The 21,322-nt window shown below is 45.8% G+C and overlaps 1 protein-coding gene across 4 annotated transcripts in view; it reads right to left on the reverse strand.

Moving 5' to 3' along the window:
- kptn (kaptin (actin binding protein)) overlaps positions 1-9,494 on the reverse strand; it is a 51,708-nt gene extending 42,214 nt beyond the window's left edge. For 2 of the 4 annotated variants that reach the window (XM_059985147.1, XM_059985146.1), the window contains exons 1-2: positions 9,076-9,493; positions 1,415-1,497 (exon numbers count right to left, since the gene is read on the reverse strand). In XM_059985147.1, the coding sequence (XP_059841130.1) occupies positions 1,415-1,497; positions 9,076-9,307 (315 nt within the window). In that variant the 5' untranslated portion in view covers positions 9,308-9,493. Of the gene's footprint in view, positions 1-1,414; positions 1,498-9,075 lie in introns of all 4 variants that reach the window. The other 2 variants (XM_059985148.1, XM_059985145.1) reach the window with 2 other exon arrangements.
- Between the last annotated feature and the right edge of the window lie 11,828 nt (positions 9,495-21,322).

Raw genomic sequence — 21,322 nt, forward strand, 5'->3', positions numbered from 1 at the left:
TTTTTTCCCACTCTCTCGTACTTGCGTGGCCTGTTGTCTTCTGCCCGCTGGTTGTTTGTCCCTCCCGTTTGGTGCAGCGTTTCACTGATGGCATCGTGCCTCTTAGATTTACTGTGCATGCCCACAAGAAAACGAATCTCAAGGTTCTCCAGTCATTGGGTACGTTTAAGGCAGAGGGTGATAGAATCTTGATTGGTCAGGGCATGAAGGGATATGGGGAGAAGGCAGGAGACTGGAGCTAAGAGGGAAAATGGATCAGCCATGATGAAACGGCAAAGCAGACTCAATGGGCCGAATGGCCTAATTCTGCTCCTCTACCTCATGTTCTCACATGGTGATGTATACGTACATTGGTAATAAATTTAATTTGAACGTTAAAGAAAACGGATGAGACCAGGATTTTGGTAGCTCAAACATGATGGCAGAATATAGTATTAATGGTAAGACTCTTGGTAGTGTGGAGGATCAGAGGGATCTTGGTGTCCCAGTCCATAGGACACACAAAGATGCTGCGCAGGTGACTGTGTAGTTAAGAAGAGATATGGTGTATTGGCCTTCATCAACCGTGGGATTGAGTTTAAGAGCCAAGAGGTAACGTTGCAGCTACATAGGACCCTGGTCAGACCCCACTTGGAGTACTGTGCTCAGTTCTGGTCACCTCACTACAGGAAGGATGTGGAAACTATAGAAAGGGTGTAGAGGAGATTTACAAGGATGTTGCCTGGACTGGGGAGCATGCTTTATGAGAATAGGTTGAGTGAACTTGGCCTTTTCTTCTTGGAGCGAAGGAGGATGAGAGGTGACCTGATAGAGGTGTATAAGATGATGAGAGGCATTGATCAGGTGGATAATCAGAGGCTTTTTCCCCAGGGCTGTGGGAGGAAACCGGAGCACCCAGAGGAAATTAGGAGGAAATCCACGTGGTCATGGGGAGAACGTACAAACTGCTTACAGGCAGCAGCGTGAATTGAACCCTTGCCATCTGCACTGTGCTAACCACTATGTCACCGTGCTGCCTCAGTTACGTAACAGTTTTTATTTTCCACTGGCTAAGTGTGAGCACATGACACACGTGCTGCGACTGTGCATCTTTTAATTGGCTCTCTCTGTATCTCAGGAATGTGACCTTATTTTACTACAAAAGTATTAGCTTCTGCAAAAATCACCATCTTGTCTTTGTCTTAGTTCTTGTCTTTAGCTTGGTATGCTCAGTAGCTGTTCCTTGTTTAAACTTTAAAATAAATTATCGTAAAGCAATAAGCTCTCACTCATTCTTGGACTCCTAAAAGACCGTGGGGATGGGAAAATCACCAGATCCGACATTAGGCTAGGGTTAAATTGGAGGCTGGTGGCCTGTTCCGCACTGTATTGCAATAAATAAAGTAATATGACAACTTAACCAAAGTGACCTCACCTTAATAAAGGTTATGCCCACAACCAGACCCCTTTTAGGTGGAGATTTGTTGAAAGCATCAATGGACACGATCTCCGCATCAACTGTAGGGGAAGGGGAGAGGGAAGGGGAGCAGAAGAAAGACATTCTCAGATGAGCATGGTGAAGCCCCTTTTATCTAGCAAGGCATTTACTCGTTAGGCTACAGCACACAGACTTACCCCATTCTCACCCCAGAATCTCCAGATTTCGTGACTTCTGTAGGTCTGAGAGCCAGGGCCAAGGTCTGGGGGCCTGGAGGCTTGAGGTTGGACGCCTGTTTGGGGTGGGAAATGGGCTTGTTTTGTTGGTGTTGCTTGTGTTGTTCTGCTGAACGTGGTGGGTATGCTACACTGGCGCCAGAATGTGTGGTAACACTTGCTCCCAGCACCCCCTCGCGTCGTACAAACAACGTCTTTCACTGTATGCTTCAAAGTGATACAAATCTGAGACCCGTGTCTGTCCCTGGATCTGCTCTAAGTCCTAATCCAGTGAGGCGCTCATTCGCCTTCAGCTCTGAGGGTCGTGCCTTCAAATTCCACTCCAGAGGCCGGAGCGCAAATCCAGAAAGACGGTCGGCAGACCCCTCCATCGCTGCCCCCGAATGAAGGGATGCTGAAGCTGAGAGGTGACAGGTGTGCGTGGTAAAGGGCTGAAGGAGGAGGAGTTTGCTGGGATCGAATAGCGGACCATGGGAGAAAGGGAAGAAGAGGAACCAGAGGCAGGTGAAGGGAGGGGGAAGAGGGTAAGCAGAACATGGAATGGCAAAAGAACGGCGAAGGGAAGATGCTCAGGATTTCAGTCCTGATGAAGGGCTATGGCCGAAATGTCAACATTTTATTCCTCTCCATGGACGCTGCATGACCTGCTGAGCTCCTCCAGTATTTTATGCATTATCTTGTTATTGTTTTATTAACTACTCATCTCTGTAATTTATAGTAACTTTACATCAACGCGCTGTACTGCTGCCGATTAACAAGAGATTGTTCAGATAGGGGTAACACAGTAGTGCAGCTGTTAGCATAATGCTATAACCCCTCCAGGGACCTGGGTTCAATTCCCGCTGCTGAATGTTCTTCCCGCGACCATGTCAGATAGCTCAGACTCAGCGTAATGCTGTTACAGCCCCACTGACCTGGGTTTGTATGTCCCTCCTGTGATTGCATGGGTTTCTTACAGCTGTTCCGATTTGCTCCCACATTCCAAAGACGTACCGGTTAGTAGGCTAATTGGTCACACGGGTTTAATTGGGCAGCATGGGCTCGTTGGGCCAGAAGGGCCTGTCACCGTGCTGTATCCTAAATAAATAACAGATTTCACATGCCGCTCGACTTGCTGAGCTCCTCCAGCATTTTGCGTGTGTTGCTCAAGATTTCCAGTATCTACGGCAAGGTTTCTCAACAGGGGCTCTGCGGGAGATTGTGATTAAAAAAGGGTCATATCTTGAACTTCACTCAAAGCGCGATGTTAGCACTCGCAGTGGTGGGCAGTGACCGAGCAGCCCTGTTATCAATCTCTTCAGACTTTTCTCAGCCCAGGGCGACACTGCTCAGTAGGACCATGCTTATTTGGTTGAGTCCATTCTCAGTTTTTGACATGAGATAGGGGAGGATGTTGATAATTGGTAAGCGCTGTATTGCACACAAGGAAGGCCGTTGACAATCGGTGAGCGCTGTATCCACAGATGGAGGATGGTAGGCTGATGAGGAGTGGTGTGAAGTACGTTTTCTGAGCATTGAACAGACTCACCCATTTTTATATATTATTAACTCCTGTGTTTTACAGACGTGTCTGATGGTCCAATGCAGCACTTCCTGAATTACAATCTTCTGGGTCATTTCACTCTACAAGTGCAATAATGGACTCAAGAATGTCCGTCTTTACAATGCAAGCTACTTATCAATGGGTTTTACAAGGACTGGTGATCTGAGATGTTCTGTTCCAACGTGCTAATCTGAGGCAGACAACTCACAAATGCAGTAATGGCTCCAGCAAAATTGAAAAGACACCCAAGTACACATCCCAGCCATGTGGCACATACAGGTGCTGATTATTCTAAATGGCACTTGGAATCTCAAAACAGAGTGATGCTTTGGTTAATAAAGCCACAGTCAGTAAAAAGATCCAGAAAGCCAGTTATTTAGTAGAACTGACTGCCCAGAAAAGGAAAAGTCACACAGCTGGCCAGAACCTAATTATGCCAACATGTAAAATTATAGTGGGTAAAACGCTAGGGCAAGTTGCAGTATGGGAAACTGAATGATGATGATGGCTGGTTCTTCGCTTGTGAAGATCAGGAGAGATGAGTCCTCACGAGCAATGGCATGATCGCTGGTGACTGTAGAGGCAAATTCTGGACCAGGAGGGACGCCGGCACAGCTGGGTAGCAGGATCCTTCCTGTGTCTCCTTTCATTCTTCTGGATTCCTCAAAGTTTTTGGCTGCTCCACGTGTCAGCGTTCTCCGGTGGTCTCTGTCACAAGCCACCGCTGCCACTCGTTGACCTTGATACTTGTCTGAGGGAGCTGCTACTTAAGTTGATTTCTCTTGCCCTGAGAGAGTTCCCGGTGCAGTGCTGCTTTCGGTAACCTGGGGTTGTCCGTGCGAGAAAACCACCTGAGCAGCAACGTGCTTTCAGTGCTTGGAAGGGAACCACGTTCTCCAGGACGCCGATGCCGCTCTGATTTGCTTGCGGTACGAGTCCCAGGCGTCAGAGGCATAAAGCGATGTTGTGACAACGGCAGCCCTGTACACCTGGATTCCTGTGGACAGACGCAGCTGGTGGTTCCTCGGCATGTTTCTGGAGGCAACCGTTAGCTCTGGTGAGTCGATTCCGTACCGTCGTTGGAGATGACGCTGTTCAGGTAGGTGAACTGCTCAACTGTGGTGAGAGAGTGGTCGTCAATACTGATCCGAGGTGGGTTGTAAACACTACGAGGGGGCTTCTGATGGAGGATCATTGTTTTCTTCAAACTGACAGTTAACCTGAAAGCCCTTTCAGCCTTGCCGAACTGAGTGACTGCAGCCTGGAGCGCGTCCTCTCTGTGTGCGTGACAAGACACAGTCATCCGCATGGATTTGTTCGGCGAGGAGGCGGCCACTCTCAAACAGTACGATAGTCAACGTATTGATAACATGTCACACGATGCCCGAGAGGTTTCGCGTGATAAACTGTAAAACAACAGCTTCTCTATCCAGGTTGATGAGTCAACAGATTTCACCAATAAATATCATATTGCAGTATTTATAAGATCTGTAAATGATGGTGCAATTCAAGAAAACTTTTTCTGTTACGAAGAGCTGCCCAACGCAAAAATTAAGATATATTGAGTGGTTTGTCTTATATCTGGAAACAGAAGGTCTGTCTTGGAGGAACTGTTTGGCATCTGTACTGATGGTGCCCCATCAATGGCTGGCTCCATGAGAAATTTAGTTTCTCTTGTATGAAAATACCCTATTAAGCAGGTATTTTTCATCATATGAACCAGTTGAGCAAGTCTCTGTAATGCCCTGGAGAAAATGTTTTGATTTCAAGTGACAAAATTCTTGGATTTAAAAGGAAACTGAATTTTTGGAAAAATGATGCAAAAGGAAATCTTGAAATGTTTCCACTGCTGCTTGGGTTGAGAGTGAGGATCAGAAAGTCTTGAATCTTATTGAAAGCCACTTCGAAGAGCTGCAGAATAAAACTGAACAGTACTTTTCCTCCCTTTCAGCACAAGTGTATGACTGGGCAAGGGACCCTTTCTCTGAATCTTCTGCTCAGCCTAAGAACTTGATTTTGAGAGAAAAGGAAGAGTTTAGTGAGATACGGTCTGATCGTGCACTCAAGATAAGATTTTCTGACCTGCCCCTGGATAATTTCTGGATTTCTGTGAAAGAAGAGTATCCTGTCATTCATAGGAAAGCAATGAACATTTTGCTGCAGTTTTCAACTTCTTACATGTGTGGGCAAGTTTTTTCTTGTTTAACAAGCATCAAGAGCAAGGATAGAAATCGTCTCATTTCAGTCGAAGGCGAAATCCATGTGTGCTTATCTCAAGTTCGACCCAGAATTGAGTATTTGTGCAGGAAAAAGCAAGCACAGGCTTTACATGATCATTTGAACCTAATCATGTCACTTAGTAAGAAAACCTTCCCCCCCCCCCCCCACAAAGTCTTGTATAAGATTGTGTCTTAGGCTATATTTTCATTCATATTGCTTTGGTGTATAGCTTTAGTAACTTTACCATTCAACATTGTCAATAAATTTTCAGGTTGTAAATAACATGAATTAAAATCAATCTACATTTATTTAAATTAAATCTACTGAACCTACCTTTAGAAAAATTAAACCCCATTTTGGCTTAAGCCATTTATTTAACTGAAATTTATTATATTTGCCTTATGAGTTTTTAAAATTTATGAAAGGAAGAGATTAATGTCAAGAAAGGTAAGCTAAACTTAACCACCTGTTTTTTCAAGAAAGATTGGCTAAAAATTCATTCTCCACTCAAATGAGCATTGACAATTATTTTCGTATTATTATATCAGCAACTTACAGATCAAGTGAACATACTGTGAGCTGTAGATATAATTTTTATGCAGGGGTTCCCTGAGGCCTGAAAATTATTTCAAGGGTTCCTCCAGGGCAAAAAGGTTGAGAAAGGTTGATCCACAGAATCTGGGTTAAAAACTTCGTGTCATTCAAATCAGTGATAATGAATCTGTTCTGATATCATGACTGTTATTTTATTTATCGAGATGCACTGTGAAACAGACCCTTTGAGCTACACTACCATGATTTAACCCGAGCCTATTCTCGGGATAATTTACAATTACCCTACCAACCGGTACATCTTTGGACTGTGGGAGAAGACCGGAGCAACTGGAAGAAGCTCACGTGGAGAACATACAAACACCTTACAGGTGAGCAGTGGAAATTGAACCTGGATCACCTGTACAGTAAACATTGTGCTGACCACTATTACCATACCACCTCAAGCAGTACACCTCTTCCCAGCTTTAAAGATCACCCCCTCACCTGGATCCACCTGTCACATTGAACAGTACAGCACAGGCCCTTTTAGTTTTGAAATTCAATTTTTTATTATTTATTCTTGTTTTACAAATTAGCACAGCATATCATAGAGCAGATACAGTACAGCATATTTACACTTTTTACCTACTTTAAGATCAAACTAACCCTTCCCTCCTACATAGCTCTCTCTTATTCTTTCATGCATGTGCCTATCTAACAGTCTCTTACGTGTCCCTCATGTGTCTGCCTCTACCACCACCACACTCTGTGTCCGGGAGAATCCGAAAGGGAGGGGGAGGTTACTAATTTAATTGGTTTGGCACAACATTGTGGGCCGAAGGGCCCGTTCCTGGGCTGTACTGTTCTGTGTTCTAGAAGAAAGACAGGTGATCACAATATCAAAATCCGAGAGGAAAGAGAATCCCATGACAGTTTGCAAGATTATTAACCATTAGGGTTGGGAAGGCTGGGAATCTGGAGATGGGGCCACACATGGAGCCCATGGGTGGGATTGGGAATTTGCTGTTGAAACTGGGAATCTGGTGACAGGACTGCCCTAGGAACCTATGGGGGGATGGGAATGGGAATTTACTGTTGAAACTGGGAATCGGGTGACAGGACCGCCCTAGGAACCTATGGGGGGATAGGATTGGGAATTTACTGTTGAAACTGGGAATCTGGTGACTGGACTGCCCTAGGAACCTATGGGGGGGATGGGATTGGGAATTTACTGTTGAAATGGGGAATCTGGTGACTGGACTGCCCTAGGAACCTATGGGGGGATGGGATTGGGAATTTACTGTTGAAATGGGGAATCTGGTGACTGGACTGCCCTAGGAACCTATGGGGGGATGGGATTGGGAATTTACTCTAGAAACTGGGAATCTGGTGACAGGACTGCCCTAGGAACCTATGGGGGGAATGGGATTGGGAATTTACTGTTGAAACTAGGAATCTGGTGACTGGACTGCCCTAGGAACCTATGGGGGGATGGGAATGGGAATTTACTGTTGAAACTGGGAATCTGGTGGCAGGACTGCCCTAGGAACCTATGGGGGGATGGGATTGGGAATTTACTGTTGAAACTGGGAATCTGGTGGCAGGACTGCCCGAGGAACCTATGGGGGGATGGGATTGGGAATTTACTGTTGAAATGGGGAATCTGGTGGCAGGACCGCCCTAGGAACCTATGGGGGGATGGGATTGGGAATTTACTGTTGAAATGGGGAATCTGGTGACAGGACTGCCCTAGGAACCTATGGGGGGATGGGATTGGGAATTTACTGTTGGAAACTGGGAATCTGGTGACAGGACTGCCCTAGGAACCTACGGGGGGGATGGGATTGGGAATTTACTGTTGAAACTGGGAATCTGGTGACAGGACCGCCCTAGGAACCTATGGGGGGATGGGATTGGGAATTTACTGTTGAAACTGGGAATCTGGTGACAGGACCGCCCTAGTAACCTATGGGGGGATGGGATTGGGAATTTACTGTTGAAACTGGGAATCTGGTGACAGGACCGCCCTAGGAACCTATGGGGGGATGGGATTGGGAATTTACTGTTGAAACTGGGAATCTGGTGACAGGACCGCCCTAGGAACCTATGGGGGGATGGGATTGGGAATTTACTGTTGAAACTGGGAATCTGGTGACAGGACCGCCCTAGGAACCTATGGGGGGATGGGATTGGGAATTTACTGTTGAAACTGGGAATCTGGTGATGGGATTGGGAATTTACTGTTGAAACTGGGAATCTGGTGACAGGACCGCCCTAGTAACCTATGGGGGGATGGGATTGGGAATTTACTGTTGAAACTGGGAATCTGGTGATGGGATTGGGAATTTACTGTTGAAATGGGAATCTGGTGACAGGACCGCCCTATAAACCTATGGGGGGATGGGATTGGGAATTTACTGTTGAAACTGGGAATCTGGTGACAGGACCGCCCTATGAACCTATGGGGGGATGGGATTGGGAATTTACTGTTGGAAACTGGGAATCTGGTGACAGGACCGCCCTATGAACCTATGGGGGGATGGGATTGGGAATTTACTGTTGGAAACTGGGAATCTGGTGACAGGACTGCCCTATGAACCTATGGGGGGATGGGATTGGGAATTTACTGTTGGAAACTGGGAATCTGGTGACAGGACCGCCCTATGAACCTATGGGGGGATGGGATTGGGAATTTACTGTTGAAACTAGGAATCTGGTGACAGGACCGCCCTATGAACCTATGGGGGGATGGGATTGGGAATTTACTGTTGGAAACTGGGAATCTGGTGACAGGACCGCCCTAGGAACCTATGGGGGGATGGGATTGGGAATTTACTGTTGAAACTGGGAATCTGGTGACAGGACCGCCCTATGAACCTATGGGGGGATGGGATTGGGAATTTACTGTTGGAAACTGGGAATCTGGTGATGGGATTGGCAATTTACTGTTGAAATGGGAATCTGGTGACTGGACTGCCCTAGGAACCTATGGGGGGATGGGATTGGGAATTTACTGTTGAAACTGGGAATCTGGTGACAGGACCGCCCAGGAATTCACTGGTGGGGCTGGGAACTCATTGGTGTGTGGCTTCGGGAGAGCAGAGCACGGCGAACCGGACCATTACCTGGAATGTAGGTGAACTGCACCTCCTTGGCCACAGGCCTGATTTTCTGTCGGAGGTTCTGGTACCTGAAGCAGATGACCTTCCCTTTAAGTGTGGCAGTCAGCAGGTCGCAACCGCCCTTGGGCTTGGAGAAGGCGGTCAGGCCGTACATGTTGCTCTGCGAAGAGAGCCGGCTGAAACTGTCTTCCACAAAGGGACAAGAGCCACAGAGACTTCTAGGCGGCCCGTCCATGATAGGAGAGTTTCACAGCTCCGGCACATCCACGGCCTATTAACATGAGGGGTCTTCCGCTGCCGAGTGGACGCTTTATTACGCTAACAAAGGCTGCTTGCCCCTTTCAAAGATCTGAAGTTAGTATCGTCGCGTTAAGATGACGATTTTTTTTGCCCTTCTCAAAGATGGCGACTTTTTATTTCCTCGGAAGATTTAAGTGTTATTTCAGAAATCAGAATCTGGTTTGAATATCACCGGCAAACGTCGTGAAATTTGTTGTTATGCTGCAGCAATAAACTGCATACACATTAAAAACTGTAAATTTCCTTAAACTATATATTAAAAACTTAAATGAGTAGTGCAAAAAAGTACCGAGGTATTTGTTACTGATAAATTCTTTGAAATTATGCTACAGTCAAGAGCCGAACTATTAAAATTCAAATTGAAACTTAATGTTAGTTACTTCATGCAATAAAATCCACATTAGACTGTTTATTTAGGAATTCACAAGCTCAGAATCAGGTATAATATCACTGACATATGTCATGAAATTTGCAGTACAATGCAATACATGATGATATAGAAAAAATAAATCAATTACAGTAAGTATAAATAAGTATATTAAAATAGTGCAAAAACCAAAATAATAAAGTAGTGAGGTAACGTTCATGGGTTCAATGTCCATTGAGAAATCGGATGGCAGAAGGGAAGAAGCTGTTCCTGAATCGTTGAGTGTGGGTCTTCAGGCTCCTGTACCTCCTCCCTGATGGCAGAGGGGAAGAAGCTGTTCCTGAATCGCTGAGTGTGGGTCTTCAGGCTCCTGTACCTCCTCCCTGATGGCAGAGGGGAAGAGGCTGTTCCTGAATCGCTGAGTGTGGGTCTTAAGGCTCCTGTACCTCCTCCCTGATGGCAGAGGGGAAGAGGCTGTTCCTGAATCGCTGAGTGTCTGTCTTCAGGCTCCTGTACCTCCTCCCTGATGGCATTGGGTAAGAAGCTGCTCCTGAATCGTTGAGTGTGTGTCTTCAGGCTCCGGTACCTCCTCCCTGATGGCAGAGGGGAAGAAGCTGTTCCTGAATTGTGTGTCTGCAGGATTCTGTACCTTCTTCCTGATGATATCAATGAGAAGAGGGCATGTCCTGGGTGATGGGGGTAAAAGTAATAATGAAATCCAGATTTTTGAGGCATCGCTCCTTGAAAATGCCCTGGATGCTGGGGAGGCCAGTGCCCATGATGGAGCTGACTGAATCTACAACTCTCTGCAGCTTCCACTGTTGGTAAGCTCAAGAAAGCTTACCAACATCCCTACTTCCTTAGGGATCTAGAGAAATTTGGCATGTCCCATTGGACACACCGTAAACAGCATCCTACCTGGATGCGTCACGGTTTGGGAATCGCTCTGCCCGTGAACACAGGAAACCTCAGAGTTGTGGGCACAGTTCAGCCCATCAGAGAAACCAGCCTCCTGCCTACACTTCCCACTTCTCCCTCCACTGGGAAGAAAATACAAAAGGCTGCAACAGGTACCACAGGGCCAATGGGCAGCTGCTCGCTGGTACAATAAGATGGACTCCTGACCTCGCAATCTCTCGTTATGATCTACACTTTATTGTTCACCAGCCCTGCACCTTCCTTATTCTGCTACCTTCTACTGCCTCAGTGCACCGCTGTGATGGCTTGATCTGTATGAAAGTATGCAAGACAAGCTTCTCATTGTACCTCTGTCATCATCACGTGCCTTGTAACATGACATCATCATTTTGTGCCTTGTCACATGACATGGGCGACCATGGCCTTTCCATGACCATGACCATAATTGTTTTTGCCAAATATTTTCTACAGAAGTGGTTTGCCCTTGCCTTCTTCTGACAGCATCTCAGCACACATGGCAGTAACAAACTGATTTACCAGTGCCTTTTAACCAAGGGTTTGTATGACTTCTGATGCGTTCCAGTCCATCAGCTAGAAGCAGCAGGATCACCTTATTTTAACCTCTCCATTGTCAGTCTTCTTCCAGAATATTGTATTTCAAACTTAATTTATTATCAGAGTACATATATGTCACCATATACACCCCTGAGAGTCATTTTCCTGCGGGCACACTCAATAAATCTAACAACCATCACAGAATCAGTGAAAGAACACACCAACTGGGTGGACAACCAGACTGCAAAAGGCAACAAAATATAAACAGACACAAATGATAATAAATAAATAAACAAACAATAAATATCAACAACATGAGATGAAGACTCCTTGAAAGTGAGTCCATAGGTTGTGGGATCATTTCAATGATGGGAAAGTGCAGTTGAGTGAAGTTATCCCCTCTGATTCATGAACCTGATGGTTGTTGGGTAATAACTGTTCCTGAACCTGGTGGTGTGGGACCTGAGGTTCATTGTGGGGAGTGAAGTTATCCACACTGGTTCTGGAGCCTGATGGTTGTGGGGTAATAACTGTTCCTGAACCGGTGGTGTGGGACCTGAGGCTCATTGTGGGGAGTGAAGTTATCCACACTGGTTCAGGAGCCTGATGGTTGTGGGGTAATAACTGTTCCTGAACCTGGTGGTGTGGGACCTGAGGCTCATTATGGTGAGTGAAGTTATCCACACTGGTTCAGGAGCCTGATGGTTGTGGGGTAATAACTGTTCCTGAACCTGGTGGTGTGGGACCTGAGGCTCATTGTGGTGAGTGAAGTTATCCACACTGGTTCAGGAGCCTGATGGTTGAGGGGTAATAACTGTTCCTGAACCTGTTGGTGTGGGACCTGAGGCTCATTGTGGTGAGTGAAGTTATCCACACTGGTTCAGGAGCCTGATGGTTGAGGGGTAATAACTGTTCCTGAACCGGTGGTGTGGGACCTGAGGCTGATTGTGGTGAGTGAAGTTATCCACACTGGTTCAGGAGCCTGATGGTTGTGGGGTAATAACTGTTCCTGAACCTGTTGGTGTGAGTCCTGAGGCTCCTGTACCTCCTTCCTGATGGCAGCAGTGAGAGAGCATGTCCTGGGTAGTGGTGGTGGTCTCTAACGATGGATGCTGCTTTCCTGCGACAGCATCTTGTCTGGATGTGCTCAATACCCATGATGGACTGGGCTGTACCCACTACCACCTGTGGGACTTTCTACTCAAGGGCATTGGTATTTCCATACCAGGCCATGATGCAGTCTGTCTATACACTCTCCTGTAGAAGATTGTCAAAGTTTTAGATGCCATGCCGAATCTCCTCAGACTCCTAAGCAAGTAGAGGTACTGCTGTGGTTTCTTTACCCATAGAAATGCGTACATTGTCTCTACTGTTTCTAGTTTTTATCAGTTAAAGTGTTAGAAAATTAAAAATTAAACACTCTTAATCTTAAATGTTTGGATTTTGACTTGCATAATGTCAAATGCAAATTAAAAAATCTGTATCAAACATTTAGAAGATTCTTTCTTCTTCAGCCTTTGACCTTTCCCACACATCTGGCTTCACCTATCGTCCTCCAGTTAGCCTCTTTTCCCTGCCTCCCATCACCCCCCCCCCCACCACCTACTTTATTCTGGCATCTTCCCCTTTCCTTCTCAGTCTCGAAGAAAGGTCTCAGCCTGAAACACCGGTACTGCCTCCCTTCAGGTTTGGGGTTCTGCTCAGGGCTAGCAACCCTGACTGGTGAAACAAAACTGTTACTGAAACAGCAATGAAGAATCCTTCCACATCCGAGTGTGACGGTATTCCTGAGCTACCATCCAGGATTTGCCTGACTGACAGTAGTGAAAACTGAGAGGAAGCGACTGACATGATGAAGGAAGCCCTGAACACCGCCAGAGATGGAGGACCCTCATTGCTGCCCCGAACTCCAGCGGGGTAACGGGCTGGAAGTATAGATACTCCTCAAGTGTTTAGTGTGTATTGCTAAACACTTCTCTGTTGTAAACACGGGTATTACACAGGAAAGTCTGTATCTACATTCAGCATGCTGACCGCTGAACGGTAGCGTAACGTTTCACAGTGCTGGTGAGTGCTGATCAGAGTTCAATTCCCGCCGCAGTTTGCACATCTTCCTCCTGACTGCATCGGTTTGCAAAAAAGAGAGAAAATTATTAGTTGCTGAAGTAAAACTATTCCATTGAAAATGTTTTAAAAGTAGATGAAATACATAACTTTTCTCATATTTCTTTTTAACAAAGGAGAAGCCATTTGGGTCCTTTGAATCAGTGTTACATAGAAACATGGAAAACCTACAACACAAGGAAGGCCCTTCGGCCCACAATGCTGTGCTGAACATGTCCTTACCTTAGAAATTACCTAGAGTTACCCATAGAACCTCTAATTTTCTAAGTTCCATGAATTCATCCAGGAGTCTCTTAAAAGACCCTATTGTTTCTTGTTGGTTCACAAGAATTCTTACCAGTCCAATTGGCCCAATTATTCCCCCTGACCCTCTCTCGCACACATGCCTATCAACTGCCCCAATTCCCCTGTTACTTACCTACACTGAGTTCATCTACAGTGCGACACGGCAGCACGCCGCGGGTGACCCTGGTTCAGTTCCTGCCGCTGTCTGTACGGAGTTTATACCTTCTCCCTGGGTTTCCTTTAGGTGCTCCAGTTTGCCCCACAATGTACGGGTTAGGGTCAGTCAGCTGTGGGCATGCTACGTTGGCACAGGAAGCATGGTGGTGACACTTGCAGGCCGCCTCCACAATTCTCGCTGATGTTATTTGATGCAAACAATGTAGTTATACCATGGAGAGCATTCTGACTGGCTGCATCGCTGTCCGGTATGAGGGAGCAGTAAGCTACGGCACAGGATCGGAATAAGCTGCAAAAAGCTGTAAACACAGTCAGCTCCATCGTGGTCACTGGCCTCCGTAGTGCCCAGGACGATGCCTCAAAAAGGCAGCATCCATCATTAAGAACACCCGCCACTCAGGCCACGCCATGTCCCATTGCTGCATGGACTTTAAAACCGTGAACACTAACTTACTACTTCTTTATTTTTAGCTTTTGCATGACTTTTAAATATAAAAAATACCACATTTCACTGTAATTCAGCTTTTTTTCTCCATTATTACTGCTACCGCACATTCAATACATTTTGCAACATATGCTGATGATATTAAACCTAATTCTGATTTCACTTTATGTTGTTGCGATATACATGTGACAAATTACGCCTAATTTTTTGTTCAATCTGATACACCATCAATAACTCTCGGAGACGTGAGGCAAGATAAAGGCTTTTATTGGCTGGAAGAAAGAACAAGCAGCAATTGACCACCACACTGCATCCTGGAGACTGAGAGGCCGGGCTCAGGCCTTGATCGCCTTTATACCGGGGTCTGTGGGAGGGGCCACAGGAGCAGTCAGCGGGGTTGGGGGGGGGGGGTCCAGACAGGTATATGTAGTTCACCACACAATCTATCTTTGAAAGTAAACCATTCTGAAGTTGCTTGTGCCTCGTCTCACACCATGAAGTTAGAAAGTTGCTTTCTAGATGCGTGACAGAATTTTAATGTCAAGCCACATTGCTATCACCAAGCTCCAATCACCTGCGTGCTTGTTGCTGGATCCACATTAAAAATGTTCACTTTGACCTTTCCCAATGACGTTAGGGTCCGGAATTTCTCAGATCCGTGCTGAGAAAAGCTCAGATTAATTCCATATCTTGGAATCTGCTGTTCTCTGATCATCCCCTCACCTTCTGCATCTTTAAATTCCCTCCCTAAACTCCAGACTTTATAGCAACTCACGCAAAATGCTGAAGAACTGAGCAGGTCAGGCAATGTCTATGGAAATAGTTGTTGTCATTGATTATAGTTGATGTTTCAGGCCAAGCCCTTCATCAGGACTGAAGGATCTCAACCTGAAACATCGACTGTTTACTCTTTTCCATTGACGCTGTTGAGTTCCTCCAGCTTTTTGTGTGTGTTACTCTGTCCATAGACACTGTCTGACCTGCTGAGTTCCTCCAGCATTTTGTGTGTGTTACTCTGACCATAGACACTGTCTGACCTGCTGAGTTCCTCCAGCATTTTGTGTGTGTTACTCTGACCATAGACACTGTCTGACCTGCTGAGTTCCTCCAGCATTTTGTGTGTGTTACTCTGACCATAGACACTGTCTGAACTGCTGAGTTCCTCCAGCATTTTGTCTGTGTTACTCTGTCCATAGACACTGTCTGACCTGCTGAGTTCCTCCAGCATTTTGTGTGTGTTACTCTGACCATAGACACTGTCTGAACTGCTGAGTTCCTCCAGCATTTTGTGTGTGTTACTCTGTCCATAGACACTGTCTGACCTGCTGAGTTCCTCCAGCATTTTGTGTGTCTTACTCTGACCATAGACACTGTCTGACCTGCTGAGTTCCTCCAGCATTTTGTGTGTGTTATTCTGACCATAGACACTGTCTGAACTGCTGAGTTCCTCCAGCATCTTGTGTGTGTTACTCTGTCCATAGACACTGTCTGACCTGCTGTTCCTCCAGCATTTTGTGTGTGTTACTCTGACCATAGACACTGTCTGACCTGCTGTTCCTCCAGCATTTTGTGTGTGTTACTCTGTCCATAGACACTGTCTGATCTGCTGAGTTCCTCCTGCATTTTGTGTGTGTTACTCTGTCCATAGACACTGTCTGACCTGCTGAGTTCCTCCAGTATTTTGTGTGTGTTACTCTGTCCATAGACACTGTCTGGCCTGCTGAGTTCCTGCAGCATTTTGTGTGTGTTACTCTGTCCATAGACACTGTCTGACCTGCTGAGTTCCTGCAGCGTTTTGTGTGTGTTACTCTGTCCATAGACACTGTCTGACCTGCTGAGTTCCTGCAGCATTTTGTGTGTGTTACTCTGTCCATAGACACTGTCTGACCTGCTGAGTTCCTCCAGCATTTTGTGCGTGTTACTCTGTCCACAGGCACTGTCTGACCTGCTGAGTTCCTCTGGCATTTTGTGTGTGTTACTCTGTCCATAGACACTGTCTGACCTGCTGAGTTCCTCCAGGATTTTGTGCGTGTTACTCTGTCCACAGGCACTGTCTGACCTGCTGAGTTCCTCCAGCATTTTGTGTGTGTTGCTCTGGATTTCCAGCACCTGCAGATTTTCTCTCTTCACACTTAGTGTCTCTGGTAAACGATCCCTGCAAACAGTGGCCTGTGGCTTCCCTGTCGATGTTGAGTGTAATCGCCTGTATGATCTGACATTTTTGCGGTGTGACTGGAGTCTCGCTGAGCAGGACAACAGTATATCCGGGCTGGAGAGGAATTGGTGCCAACTCAATACGGTGGAGCTAAGGCATGGAAGGAAACTTAATTTAAGAAACTAGTTGAATTGGAAAGGTCGGGTAATTGATGAGGCAGAGCTGAAATGAGGCAAAGTGAGGAGTGAGTGATCTGAGATTTCATCTATTTACCAGATAAGCCGAATTGGAAAGTTCAGGTACTGGCCTTATGGAGGTGGCTTAGCCCGAGCCTGCGGGCGAGGAATGGCCTGGGGCGTGGATGATTTATGCCCTGAGTCAGACGAGAGAGACAGGCCGGTTCAGCTCACTGCCCCACCAGGTTTGCTCGATACCGTGCTTGACTGAGACCTTCTGAATTGGCTGCAGTGACGCCTGCGACTGTGAACTTCAGTTCCAAATGCTGTTTGCACGGTTTGTATTTGTTTCTCTTCCCTGCACACTGGGTGCTTGATGGCCTTTCTTTTGCTCTAATCGGCTTCTTTGTAAGGAGATAAATCTCAAGGTTGTGTAAAGTATATACACTTTGATATAAATGTATTTTAAACTGTAAGACATAGCTAAACTGAGTGGGCAACAAGGGAAAATGATAGAGTGTGTACAAGAGAATAAATGGTGATTGTAAAGGAGCAGAGAGTAATGGGTTTACATAGGCATGGGAATGGCAGGACATCTCAGGGAAATGGATGTTCAATGTCTTTTAAAGTTGGTAGTGCAATCACTAGGCTCGAGTATAATGTTTTCCTGTTAGGGTGTATTCTGGAGTTACGGTTTATAGTAAATATTAATCTCAACAGTGACCTGTCTACAGATCTGAATGTGGATTGTAGATTAAGTTTAAAATGCAGCTCAGAACAATGGTCTTTCTGCAGCTGCAGGCTGGGCTTCATTGCAAACCAAGAAACATCCCGTTCACCTGAGGTGTCTGCATATATATTGAATGCAGACAGAGGTATTTTACACTGGTTTAGGGTGTGTTGGTGAGAAGATCTAGATGTTTGAAATCATGGGCAACTCAAAGGAAGCATTATGAATGGATTGTAGAAATCATCCCTGTCATTACCTTTGTTCTTTAACATAAAATGTGACGTAATGTTGGGTGAGGAGACCTCTTCTTCCAAGAATGCCTTCAGTATGGTGCCTGCTTGTTCCTGTTTCAGCAGCTTCAGTGTCTCTGTGGTGATTTCTTTCACCTTCAAGCCCTCCTAAGGGGTTATTCCCTTAATGGAGAATGCCTGTGTGTGACTTTGTTTAATGTGGGGAGGCTGATGCACGGGCAGTTGCCACGCAGTTGTTGACAGATCAGGGTCAGGGTCCAGTGGCACGGAGTGCAAGACAAATGGGGACCATAATGAAGTGATCATGATGAAGACTGCAGTAGTGGTGATGAATAATCATTTTCTGCCAACTCAGTCAACTGAGGATCCTTCAACACTGTTGTGATATGTTGTCATCTTCCGCCAGCTTCACTGTTGAGATCTCAATTAGATTGACCTTTGTCTGGGACCCGCCCCTTGCCCTTACCACAGTGGGTGTCCCAAACTCCAGGCGGCATCTCTCTCGGAATCTCAGGATCTCACAAGCCTCTCCGCCATGACAAGGTGAAGATTCTTACAGAAGGAAAAGGTTAGGTAAGTGAGAATAACTTGCAGCACTGTACGGAAAGGACTGGGTCATTTGGGCTTCCTGGATTACTGTGCTGGGAGCTGATGCTCTTAAAGCCAACCGGTGCCATTATAAGACACATAAAATACTGGAGGAACTCAGCAGGTCAGGCACCTTCTATGGCAGAGGTTCCCAAACTTTTCATCGTGGTTAGCACAAGCCTTTACTATACAAGCAACCCAGGTTCAACTCCTGCTGCTGTCGGTAAAGAGTTTGTACGTTCCGTCCCGCGACCACGCATGTTTCCTCCCACAGTCCAAAGACCTACTGATCGGTAGGTCATTGTAAATTGTACCATGATTAGGCTCAGATTAAATCGAGGGCAGCTCAAAGAGCCGGAATGGCCTAAATAAATAAATAAAATTCATGGCATGGACCACTACCATTAAGCAAAAGGTCCATGGACCCCAGGTTGGGAACCCCGGGTCTATGGAGAGGAATAAACAGTCAACGTTTTGACCCAAGACCTTTTATCAATCAGTATTACAGCGAGTAAAGGGAATTATGAAGACAAGAGAGAGGAGTTGGCCATAATTGATTAGAAAAGAACACTGGCAGGGATGATGTCAAAGCAGCAATGGCTGGAATTTCTGGACACAATTCAGAAGTCACACCATATACTGTATACATCCCAAAGAGGAAAAAGTATTCTAAAGGAATGATGCCACAACCATAGCCAACATAAATGCCAAAGAGCGGGCATACAATAGGACAAAAATTAATGGAAAGTCATAGGATTGGGAAGCTTTTGAAAACCAACAGAAGGCAACTAAGAACATAAAGATGGAATAAGAAGTAAGCTGGCCAATAATATTAAAGAGGATACTAGAAGTTTCTTCAGATACATAGAGTATAAAAGTGTGGCAAGAGTGGATATCGGACTGCTGGAAAACGATGCTGGGGAGGTAGTAATGGATGACAATGAAATAGTAGATGAACTGACTAAGTATTTTGCATCGGTCTTCACTGTGGAATACACAAGCAGTATGGTAGAAGTTCCAGGTGTCAGGGGCCATGAGGTGTGTGAAGTTACCATAATTCTTGGGAAACTGAAAGGTCTGAAGGTAGATAAGTCACTTGGACCAGATAGTGTACACCCTAGAGTTCTGAAAGAGGTGGCTGAAGAAGTGATCTTTCAAGAATCACTAGGTTCTGAAATGGTTCTGGAAGACTGGAAAACTGCAGCGAAGAAGTCATCACCCTGACACGGTGGTGTCAAGAAAACAACCTCTCCCTCAACGTCACAAAAACAAAGGAGCTGGTTGTGGATTACAGGAGGAATGGAGATGGCTAACCTCCATTGACATCAATGGATCTGGGGCTGAGAGGGTGAACAGCTTTACGTTCCTCGGCATACACATCACTGAGGATCTCACATGGTCTGTAGTCACCAGCTGTCTGGTCAAAAAGGCACAACAGCGCCTCTTTCACCTCAGATAGTTGAGTAAGTTTGGTATGGGCCCCCAAATCCTAAGAACTTTCTACAGGGGCACAATTGGGAGCATCCTGACTGGCTGCATCACTGCCTGGTACGGGAACTGTACCTCCCTCAATCACAGGACTGCAGAGGGTGGTGCAGACAGCCCAGCATATCTGTAGATGTGAACTTCCCACTATTCAGGACATTTACAAAGACAAGTGTGAAAAAAGGGCCCCAAGGATCATTGTGGACCTAAGTCACCCCAACCATGGACTGTTCCAGCTGCTACTATCTGGGAAACTATACCACATCATAAAAGCCAGGACCAACAGGCTCCAGGACAGCTTCTTCCACCAGGCCATCAGACTGATTAATTCATGCTGATACAATTGTATTTTTATGTTATATTGACTGTCCTGTTTGTCATATTATTTATTATAAATTACACATTTAGACAGAGATGTAACGTAAAGATTTTTACTCCTCATGTTTATAAAGGATGTCAGTAATAAAGTCAATTCAATTCAATGCCACAGGGGTCTGCATTGGGACAGATCCTTTTTACTTTATATGTCAATGATTTGGAAGATGGAATTGATAGCTTTGTTGTAAAGTTTACAGACGATATGAAGATAGGAGGTGGGACAGGTCATTTTGAGGAAGTAGAGAGGCTACAGAAGGGCTTAGACACATTGGGAGACTGGGCAAAAATGCTGGATGGAATAGTGTCGGGAAGCGTACGGTCATGTATTTTGATAGAAGAAATAAAAGGGTTGACTAGTTTCTAAATGGAAAGAAATACAAAAATCCGAGGTGCAAAGGCACTTGGGAATCCTCGTGCAGGATTCCCTAAAGATTAATTTGTAAGTTGAGTCTGTGGTGCAGAACGCAAATGCAGCGTTAGCAGTGATTTCAAGAGGAAAAGAATATTGCAAAGTTTAAACTTTATAAAGCACAGGTGAGGCCTCACTTGGAATATTGAGAGTGGGTTCAAGCCCCTTAACTTAGAAAGGATGTGTGGAAACTGGAGCGGGTTCAAAGGAGGTTCACAAAAATGATCCCAGGATTGAATGGCTTGTCATATGAAGAGCGTCTGATGGCTAGAATTCATGAGAATGAGGTTTCCTCACTGAAACCTATTGAATAGTGAAAGGCCTCAACAGAGTGGATGTGGACAGGATGCTTCCTATGGTGGGGGAGTCTAAGACCAGAGGACGCAGATAGAGTGGATGTGGAGAGGATGTTTCCTATTGTGGGAGAGTCTAGGACCAGAGGACACAGATAGAGTGGATGTGGAGAGGATGTTTCCTATTGTGGGAGAGTCTAGGACCAGAGGACACAGATAGAGTGGATGTGGAGAGGATGTTTCCTGTAGTGGGGGAGTCTAGGACCAGAGGACACAGATAGAGTGGATGTGGAGAGGATGTTTCCTATGGTGGGGGAGTCTGGGACCAGAGGACACAGATAGAGTGGATGTGGAGAGGATGTTTCCTATTGTGGGGGAGTCTAGGACCAGAGGACACAGATAGAGTGGATGTGGAGAGGACGTTTCCTATTGTGGGGGAGTCTAGGACCAGAGGGCACAGATAGAGTGGATCTGGAGAGGATGCTTCCTATGGTGGGGGAGTCTAGGAGCAGAGGACACAGATAAAGTGGATCTGGAGAGGATGCTTCCTATGGTGGGGGAGTCTAAGACCAGAGCATGCAGCCTCAGAATCGAGGGGCATCCTTTTTGAATGG

The sequence above is a fragment of the Hypanus sabinus genome, chromosome 11 (genome assembly GCF_030144855.1).
Source record: "Hypanus sabinus isolate sHypSab1 chromosome 11, sHypSab1.hap1, whole genome shotgun sequence".
Lineage (NCBI taxonomy): Eukaryota > Metazoa > Chordata > Chondrichthyes > Myliobatiformes > Dasyatidae > Hypanus > Hypanus sabinus.